At 41.1% G+C, this 10,358-nt stretch overlaps 1 protein-coding gene across 1 annotated transcript in view; it reads right to left on the reverse strand.

Annotated features, from left to right (window-relative positions):
* Positions 1-293: 293 nt before the first annotated feature.
* The window catches only part of LOC108794019 (galectin-12-like), a 21,469-nt gene continuing 11,404 nt past the window's right edge, over positions 294-10,358 (reverse strand). Inside the window, exons 7-9 of the mRNA XM_018564986.1 lie at positions 4,234-4,325; positions 1,392-1,554; positions 294-449 (exon numbers count right to left, since the gene is read on the reverse strand). Of these exons, the coding sequence (XP_018420488.1) occupies positions 294-449; positions 1,392-1,554; positions 4,234-4,325 (411 nt within the window). The remainder of the gene's footprint in view (positions 450-1,391; positions 1,555-4,233; positions 4,326-10,358) is intronic.

A 10,358-nucleotide genomic window follows, 5' to 3' on the forward strand; every position in this document is an offset into this window, starting at 1 on the left:
ATCTGAACAGAGGGCCTGGTCTTCTGGAAGGAAAAAATGACAAGGGCATTTCTCTATTTGCGATCCATGCTAGGTGCACCAATAATGTACTTTATCATTTGTTGATTTGGCACTTCTCCATGATCAGTTTATAAGCTGTTCTCCTAGCGACTGAATAAATAGTGCAGGGTGAGATTTTTCTTTAAAGTGGCAACATGTCCTCAGCCAAGGTTGATGGCTGACAAAAATAGGGTGCAAATATAGCAGCAATAAAGGATTGCAGGAACAAAGCAGTAATCATTGCAGGAAATATATTAGGAGGTCATCATTGCACAAGGAAAAAGCTCAGCACTGCCTTTTATCTGCAGTTCATCAATGGACTTTAGATTAAACACAGGAGGACAGAAGTCACCCAGAGGGGTCCCATTAATGGCAAGCCTGAATATTCCAGCTTCAGGAAGGACCAATATCTATAGGAAAGGAAACAGAAAATAGGGGACTTTTGAGTGATCACAATTAAATATATATTTTAAGAAAAGAGAAATGCAGAGGATGCCATTGCTGATCTTCTATAAATGCAACTCTCCTGGCTTCAATATTTTCTGAATCACTAAGCCAGGTCAGTGAATGAGAAGGTTCTAATACATTCGATTACAGTTTAGGAACTAGAAAAAGGAGAAGTCAGCAATTACTACCTCTGCATTTCTCTCAGTACAGGTTTACTAAGGGTCTATTCAACTCTGTCTGCTCTGCTGCACTGCCCAAATGTGCATTGTGTTAAAGAGGAACTCCAGGAAAGCTTATTACCACTACCACTGCAAGAGTTAAGTGCTAGTTTTTGTCTAGGTTAAAAAACAAACTTATACTCACCCGAAGCCCCGAGCCAGCCAGCTGTCACAGCCCTCATTCTTCTCGTATGCTGCAGGATTGGAAGGTTCCTTGGCGTCCTCGTGTCTGTATACTGTGTATAGTGCGTTATGATTTACTTAGACCGTTGCAAGTCAGGCATGGGAGAGGCAGCAACTGGTTGGCTACAGTGTTTGTTTTCTTTTGTAGCAACCACATTTCTAAAACCTTGGCTTAAAATATATCTTTGTGCTAAGGTGAAACTCCAGACAGTTTTGGTTACAATGAGGAAGGGGTAGCAGCTGACATTTTAGTTGTGCTCTCACTGAGGAGATTTACTCCTATCTCCTCCTCAAGTGACAACTGTCCAAGGTGATGTTTCCTTTCATCTAGGAGAGTAACTGTCTCTGGGAACAAAGACAGCAATAAAAACCCAACAAATGTTCTCTTATCCAAAACAAAAATCAGAATGCTTTCTATGGAATTCCTCTTTAGATGCCTTGTGACAACAGCTTTCAACGTCTTACTGGGTCCCTTACACACATATCCAAAAAAAAAAACCTTACCTCAAAAAATCTCTTTGGGTAAAACAAAAAGAAAGGAGTCTGGACATTCTGTGGCTGACCCCATGACTGGCCCATGAAATAATTGTAACACAGAGACTGATCTCGGAAATTTGCAGTCAGTTGGAAAGGAATGGAGTCGCTGGATTTCAACAGAAGAGTAAGTCTGTAGAAAGAATATGCAGCCAATATAAGACATCCTCATTGGTTAATACTCAACCTTTTTATGATCAATTGCATTATCCTAAAAACTCAAATGGCATTTTAAGTGTGCCCATATGCCCTGTAGCATGGCATTGTACATCAGTATTTAAAGTGACTCATTCACAAAAGAATGTGACCAAGTAACTTACTGGTTAGCGTTTCAGGCTTGCAGCAGGGGGGCCCCTGGTACAAATCTCAGTCAGGGCAATATCTACAAGTTTCACTGTCCTTGTGTGGGTTTCCTCCGGGTTCTCTGGTTTCTGCCCACATTTCAAAGACATGCTGGAAGGTTAATTGGCTCCTGTCTAAAACTGGCCCTCCTATGTATGCATGTGAGATGGGGACCTTAGTTTGTTATCTCTTTGAGGGCAGGGACTGATGTGAATGGGCAGTATGCAAAGCGCTGTGTAAATTGTCAGCACTGTATAAATGCCTGTAATAAATAAATACAAATCTGTCGATAAGTATAAAGTGCAGGCATCTAGAAGCACCAGTACCTACATCCAGCCTTCTGTTATAGCTTGGCTGTTGCTACCCCCCAGAATATTGCTATTGGCCTAAACCAATAACCTGATCACAGAGCTGCTTAATTTTACATGAAGCTTTTTTTCTACAACATGGAGCTTCAGTGGATGCAAGAAAAAACAGGACTTTAGTTTTCATCATAATCCATCACCAATCGAGTGTTTTCATTTTGGAGTCAATATAAAAGAGGACATGGTTTTTTGGTGGTTTTTAAAAGGTGCAATGGACTTTAAATTGCTCTCGAGGCTGCAGAGGCTCCTTTGAACTAGCCAGGACCTGCTCTTGTGCAAAACAATAACCCTCATTTTATAGATCCATTGTGTTACTTTGCGCTGAAAAAAGTACACACAACACAGCAGATCGGAACTAGGGGAAAACTTATATTTTTTTTTTTTAGCAAATTTTGCCAAAGCATCTTAATGAGCAAAACAGATAGTTTCAGCTTTGGTACATTTTTTCAGCAAAAATCAGTTTTGTTTAAATTGCTCAACTCCTCTCTACCCATGTGAAAACATTTAAAGCTCAACTTCAGCCAAAACGTATTGTTTTAATTTTGTTTGCAGTGGGGATGGGTTCATTTTTTTAACTTGCCATCCATGTCCATGTTATGGAGATTTCGGCTCACTTTCGGACCTGGTGACCGCACAGGAAGTAAGGAGATCTTCCAATGGGTACACTTACTGTCTCATGTAGAACTATATAAAAGCCACTAAAACCTGGACGAGGTCTTTTTTCTTCCTCTCGCTATTTTCCCATAAATCTCATTTTAAGTATATTTCTAGGCCAAACTTTTCCTTTCATAAAGTAGGGAACCTGTAAGGGTTTTTTTCCCTTTTTCTTTTGCTGTCTGTGTCCCTGCTGTGAAAATTTCCCCTCTATTTTTGTCATGGTGACCATTGACAATAGGGGCAAAAAAACAAAACAGGAAAGTTAAAATTTTACAGTTGTCACTAGAAGAGGAGATGAGGGGAAATTTTCCAAAAGGGATATGGCAAAAAGGATTCCCTTCACCTAAGAAAAATGTTGTTCTCACTTCCTGTACACAACTCAAACACACTCCAGGTCCCAAGGCTGCACCCTCCTGTCCCAATTAGTTGTGGTAGGGGCATTGCCTGGCCCTTTGGGACAGTTTGGTGTGGTCTTGGTTCACACCAATACCCCGCACATTAATAGTTACCAAGTGTCAACAGTTAACCTTCGAATACTCACAATAGGCTTAATTGACCAAGTTTATACAATTAACTCCTTCTATCCTTTTCAAATCCGACCGGATTCTGATGAAATATAACTGACACTTTTTTCAATAAGAAATCCCTGGTCAGGTGTATTGCTTTGTGAACGGAGCCTTCCACGCAAAACATTTCACTTTTTCTACATTCTAACATAACTAGAAGCAAAGTTTAAAAATGTTAAAAGGGGGCGAATTGAAAACCTCAGCAGCAAAACTAATGTAACGTAACTGGATTGTTTTAGCATTTGTGTAATAGATCAGAGATCGAGTCTTATTTATTATCCCTTTCACTGCAAGTGCCATATCCCTTACAGCGCTGGCTCCTGTAAACAGTTTCAGAGTGTTGGCTGTTTCAGCTGCCAGATCACTTCCAGGGGCCAGTAAACAAAGCCCTCCATACCCGACATGCCCCGCCTTGCTTCCCAGACTCCGCTGACCCTCCTGCAGGCCCGAGGCTAGCATAGTGGGTGTTGTCGGGTAGCAGGGAGAGAGACCAGCAAACGTCTATTTGCTGATCCCCTATCCACTGAATGAAGCCAGAAGCAACGCTGATTGCATCACTTCCAGGTTCTCAGCGGTCATTTCATGGATAGAGAAGCTGGGGGGGAATAAGCTGTTCAAGCACAATCTGTGCTTGATGGGCTTCTTTGTAAAGTAAATTTCAGGCCTGAAATGTGGATTAGAACTTATGTGCAAAAAAAAAAAAATGCTCTGGCAGCGAAAGGTGTTAATAGGTCTCATAGCACTGCCTGATTTGGAGTATCATTCCTATAGTACAGAAGTGAATGTTAATGGGAACATCTGATCAGCTGTTATATAGATTCCATGACAAATGAGGCTCCAAATCTACAACGTTGGTTTGAAAGTAACAAAACCACCACTGACTCATCTGGGTTAACTGCAACTAAACCGCGGACCGTGATCACATGACATTCAGAGAGACCCATGGGAAAAGTCTTTGACAGCGGTGTTTTTTGCTGTAAAAGAAAGAAAAATATAAGCCACATTAGAAAGAATATTCATTATAACATTTGTTAAACTGTTGGTAGCCAAGTATTGTATGCAGATCAGAAGTTCCGCAAATTTACAGAGATCTTGGCACCTTGTATGGAGGCATTTTACAACTCCCTACACTCAGGTGCCCCTCTGGACCCGGATCTGAATAGAGCTTACATTAGTATCATTCCTAAGCCACACAAAGACCCTGGGGAAGTCTCCAATTATAGACCTATTTCACTGATAAACAACGATATAAAATTCCTATCTAAAATCTACGCTAATAGACTAAATAGCTTCATAGGCAGTTATATACACCGAGATCAAGTAGGCTTCATTGGAGGAAGACAAGGCCCAGACCAAGTTAGAAGAGACCTAGATTTAATCGCACTGCTTAACCACCCTTGGGATGACTCCCCTCCCCAACAAGGTATGCTACTATCTATAGATTTGGAAAAAGCATTTGACTCGGTGTCCTGGGAATACTTGTTACAACTTCTTAAATCCTTGGGTTTCGGGCCTAAATTTCTTAGCTCTGTAAATGTTCTTTATTCTTCCCCATCAGCTCAGATCCGCCTACAAGGCTATCTGTCAGACTCTATCCAAATTCGAAGGGGCACTAGGCAGGGATGCCCCATTTCACCATTATTATTTGCTATAGCAATCGAATCATTGGCAATATCACTTCGCAATAGCGTTGATATCAAAGGGATAAAATACGCCCTAGAGGAACATAAATGCGCCTTGTTTGCGGACGATATGCTGCTATTTGTAACCTACCCACTAGTTTCATTACCTAATATCATGGTACTTCTGGAAGAATATGCACAAATTTCAGGACTTCGAGTCAATGCTTCCAAGTCAGTAGCACTTAATATCAATCTCCCGGCTGTAATCTGGTCGGGCCTCAAAAATTCGTTCCCATTTAACTGGCGCACAGACTCACTACAATATCTGGGAGTGAAACTCACCCCCCTATACACCAAACTATAAACGGCTAACTTCCCCCCACTATTTAAATCTCTTAGGGAAGACATGACTCGGTGGTCCACATACAATTTATCTTGGTTAGGGCGAATTCGTTCAATTAAAATGAAATTATTTCCTAAAATACTGTACCTATTTAGGACATTACCAATCCCGATTCAACAGACGGAACTTATCAATTTCCAGAAGTCCATCTCTAAATTTATCTGGGGGGGGGGGGGGAACAAACCAAGAACCTCACGATATATCCTCTCCAAACCTAGAAACAAGGGAGGTTTAGGGGTGCCAAACTTACTCTTATACTACAGGGCTGCACAAATCTCACAATTATCATCTACTTCAAGTCACTTGCTCCTGACTGGGTCAAGCTAGAAGTTAGTTCATGTAAGGGCCCCTCTATTGAGACTCTTAAATGGATGAAACCTAAGCAGAGGCCAAAGACTCTGGCTCCAATCTTACAACATTCTCTTGCCTTATGGGACCAGATACGAAAGAAGGAGGGGATGGTCTCTACATACACCCCCCTCGCGCCCCTATTTGAAAATGTTAATTTTATCCCAGGACTACAGCTAAAAACATTTAAATGGTGGACAGACAAAGGACTGTATAGGATTGGTGACTTTATCAAACTTCATAAACCAATCACATACCACTACTGCTTAAACACCCTCAAAATGCCTCACTCTGAATATTTCAGATTTAGACAAATCAATCACTTTTTATCCACTCTACTTATCCCCGAGACTGCAGCCCCGCTGTTAACACAATATGAACGGTGGTGCCTAGGTGGGATAGGTCAAAGGGGAGGTACGTCCCTGATCTATGATGCCCAACTAGGACCGTTCACTAAAACGGCCTATATGGTGGCCTGGGAACTAGAAATTGGGACACCACTCTCCCCAGAAGAATGGCAACAGTGTTCTAAAAGAACAACTAAAAGGGACTCTTAAATGTTTCTCTTTCAGAAGACAATTATAAGGTTCTTTCTCGATGGTATCTTGTGCCAGGAAAACTAGCGAAGATGAGCCCAGGCGTTAGTCCGCTATGTTTTAGGGGCTGTAAACAGCAAGGCACTATGCTACATATCTGGTGGCAGTGCCCAGGACTACAACCTTTTTGGAACAAGTTGTTTGCCCTGCTTTCTAGGATTCTTGGGACTCCTATCCCCAGAGACCCTCAGCACACTCTACTTAATAAATAAATCCAGGACATCTCTGGAACGCAGAGCAAACTGGTTTCCTTTTTTTTTCTGGCGGCTAAGATATCAATAGCTTGGTCCTGGAAAGCCGAAAAGGTCCCATTCTCTCTGGTGGTGTCTAAAGTAAACTGGATCATGATCCATGAGAAATTAATTAGCATTTCGCAGCATAAATATGCAGAATTCGAGGCAATATGGGCGCCGTAGTTGAAATACCAAGAGATCTCAAATGCTTATACCACTAACTCCGATGCTTCGGCTTGAGCATATTTATCCCGCTCCCCGGAAACTATAATCCCTTATGATATGTTTTTATCTTCTATAAAGGGAACTAATGTTAATCTTAATGTTAAAGTTATTGTTGATTTGAGAAATATTGAATTTGCTGATTTGGATACATTTGTTAAAAGCTGGATTTGAATGATCTTATGGAAACCAATAAAAACTTTGAAAACAGAAGTTCTGACTTGCTGCAAACTTTATCCAGATCAGTGATTAAGAAAGTAGCTATAAAAAGCTATACATAACCACAAAAAGGCATAGGCTTGCTTCATTATTTAGCAATGCACATCTGTAGTTGACCTAGTGTAGCTTACAATAGTTTTTCGCTCTCAAATCTGCAAGGTGTTTAGAAAAGCTGGCCATACACTTACAGTTTTTTGTCATTCAGATGGGGAAATCTCCCTTGATGGGTTATTGTATTCTGACAGCCAGCACCTGTGGCTGTCAGAATACCCTAACAGTGACTGCGGCAGATTGGCTACTAAGCTGACAACTTCTGTCCCAGTTCCTTTAAGAAAAATCATTGAATCATCTGTGCTTCCAAATTACCCTCCTTTATCTAAACATATTATATAGAAAATCACTTTTGCCTTCTAGTGAAGTATATAAATAAGACAAAGTAATTTCCTAAAGGCATTGATAGTCTATGTATTTGTGCACAACTGTGTCGCTGTACTGCAATATTCTGATTTAAAGCTGAACTCTAGGCAGATATGCAAAAACTGCCAGCAGTCACATGTATAATATATGAATCTGGTCTGTGAAAATAGCAGAAATCAGAGGCCCAGCTTATGAACTTATAATAGCCTCATTTTGCTGGAAGCATTTGTACAAGACAAGTTGTTGTATCTTAAGTTTTTTTTTTTTATAGCATGCAGAAAACAACTTTGCAAAAGTATGCTTTGTTCAGCCAATAGAGTGAATGCTAAGCTGGTCATTTCTGTTTTAGGCTCAATTCACATCAGGAACGTGCGGTCAGGGAAGGCAGAGCCTCACCTAGTATTATCAAGGAAAAAGCTGTCAGGTTTAAGCCTGAAGCTGACAGCTTTTTCTCCATTCAGAGCAGCTTGTAAGAGGTTACAGAGCAGTGAAAGCCTCCCTGCTGTGTAACCTGTCGTGGAGGGAGCGCTGCCTGTTATTTTACAGGCGGCGCTGCATCCGGGTTTTGACAGCTAAGTTAGGTTACACAGTAGCGGGCTTCCCCACTGCTTGTGTAACCTAACCTAATGAGGCAAGAGCTGCAACAGCCTTTACTGTGTTAGAGGCGTGGGCTCTGTGGATGGTTTGGACCAATGCCAAGCTGTACAATAACAAAACAGCCCGGGTGGGGGGCTTTGGCAGGTAGGGGGAATGCGTCACCAGCACGGAAGGTACTGCACGTCACTGATTCACATTTGTGCCATGCTTTAATGCGCCTTAACGTGTGTTGCGTTAAGTAGTATTAAACCCTTTTTTTTTATTCAGCACAGTAGATACTGTACATTTTTTAAATGCACAATTTTATTTGTTTTTATATGTTTTAGAACGCCGCCCTCTCCTCCTACTTATGGGTGGCTCTGTTGTCTAGCAGGTTGCAAAGCAAACACCCATGCGGGCACGCACCTGGCCAGGAACTGAGCTGAGCACGTCCACAGACACTTGAAGGCCGCTCATTGCACCCAGCTTGTCTACAATCAGACATGACCCTTTTTTCTGTAATGCAACACACTACCATGTCCTGCCATGTGTTGGGGCATGCTACAATGCAGGTGTGTTGGGGTGCCATTCAAAAATGAATGTCAACGCATCACACCAAAGCGTGTTACCACAACACAAAAATGTCACAATTTTATTCCAGTTTTAAAAAGAAACAAGGCAAATAAATCCTCATGTAGAAAGTGACATATACAGCAAGAACAAACAGTAAGCTCCGCAGTTCAGTTCATATAGTACACAGTGATACATCATCCCTAGTCATATGGCTCGCAATGGATGACTAATAAGAGGAGAGGAGGAGCGAAAACAGAGGGAAGAGAAAAGAGGCAAAACAGAATTTGCAGATCCACTAAAATCACATCATACATGTGATTTGTGTTCCCTTTTCTTTCAAGAACCTGATTAAAGCAGACCTTGCAGTTAAATGCTTACTGGGTCAGACCTTCCCATCCTGTAAAAATCATTATAGTTTAAAAAGGAAAAAAAATTAAAATGTATATATAGGGCAAAAAGTAAATACTAACCTAACCCTTGTCCTCAACATTTCAGGGTGTGATCTCATTATCCTTTCTGGGGACCAATGAGTACTCCAAATGCGACGAGAAGATACTCCAGCCCAGTGCAAGAATACCTTCTCACAAGATTTAAAATCCTCATCATTCCCAGGATCTCACTGGAAAGAGTGAGCTTCACCATCACCATGTGCTGTGAGCGTATGACAGGGGTCAGGTGTCCAACTTTCTTCCTTACAGAAAGGGTATTCAGCTTTCTTCCTTACAGATACAGGTTTCCCTTAAAGTAGAAATGAAGTCAAAACTTGTTTTTTTGGGATAGAGCAAGAGAGGGGTTAACCCGTCAGCCTTTTTTTGCCTTCGCTGTCCCACTGGGGAGCATTCTCTTCACCTCCTGTCCTGACAGCCACAACAGAAAGTAAGAGAATATTCCTCCACAGAGGGAAATTTCTGGTGGGCAGCAGTCACCTGAACTATTGTCCCATTGGAAGATTTCCCATCTTTTCCTGTTCTGATGACCACCCACAATTTAGAGATTTTCTTTCACTTTCGGTCACCAGAACGAAGCGAGAGGGTGAATCTCCCTAGCAGGGACACATACAGCAATAAAACCATGGCAGGGGATCTAACCCCTCAACCTCTCTCTACCAAAGCTTAAAAAAAAAAAAAGTTTTGGCTACCATTGCACTTTAAACTATAGCGATTTCTAGTATACAGAGTGCTAGTATACAGAGTGCCTTGATAGTACAAGACCACTGAATTTTCATCACGGATACTGGTAAATCAGGAGTGAAAAGAAGAGGCTGTATACACTATGTGACTGTTCATTGCTACAATTGTATCAGTTATCTTGTAGGTGACAAGCAAGGATTAAAAACAATCTAGCACGCTACCAAGTAAAAAAAAAATGTCCCTCTGTGTATTGAAAAATCCATTCATGTGGCTACGGATTTTGTAATTCTAATAAAAGTTTTTTGATATACTTCAGACGGGTTCCCTTGGTCTATTCATGTGACCTCTGTGGCGGCTTTATTCTTAATAAAAGCAGTGTTTTTTATAGGTTGATCCAATAATTCACAGATCGAGGGTAATATCGATAATCATTATATGGTGCAGATGATTCCCAGGAACTCCTCCCTTTTAATAAATGTTTCATCTTTAAATTACAAATGGCCTGTGCAACAATTATACATGCTATGTTTCGTTTTAATCTTTTAAAGTGGAGTTACCCTTTAAGCACTGTTACCTTCAGGTCTGGCATGGCGGTGAGTGTCACAGACATTTCTTAAAGATCAGAATAGTTACAGCAGATACTAGTGTGTTTTTCTATTAAGACACGG

Source organism: Nanorana parkeri, unplaced genomic scaffold, assembly GCF_000935625.1.
Source record: "Nanorana parkeri isolate BGI_ZX_2015 unplaced genomic scaffold, ASM93562v1 scaffold25, whole genome shotgun sequence".
NCBI classification, from domain to species: Eukaryota; Metazoa; Chordata; class Amphibia; order Anura; family Dicroglossidae; genus Nanorana; species Nanorana parkeri.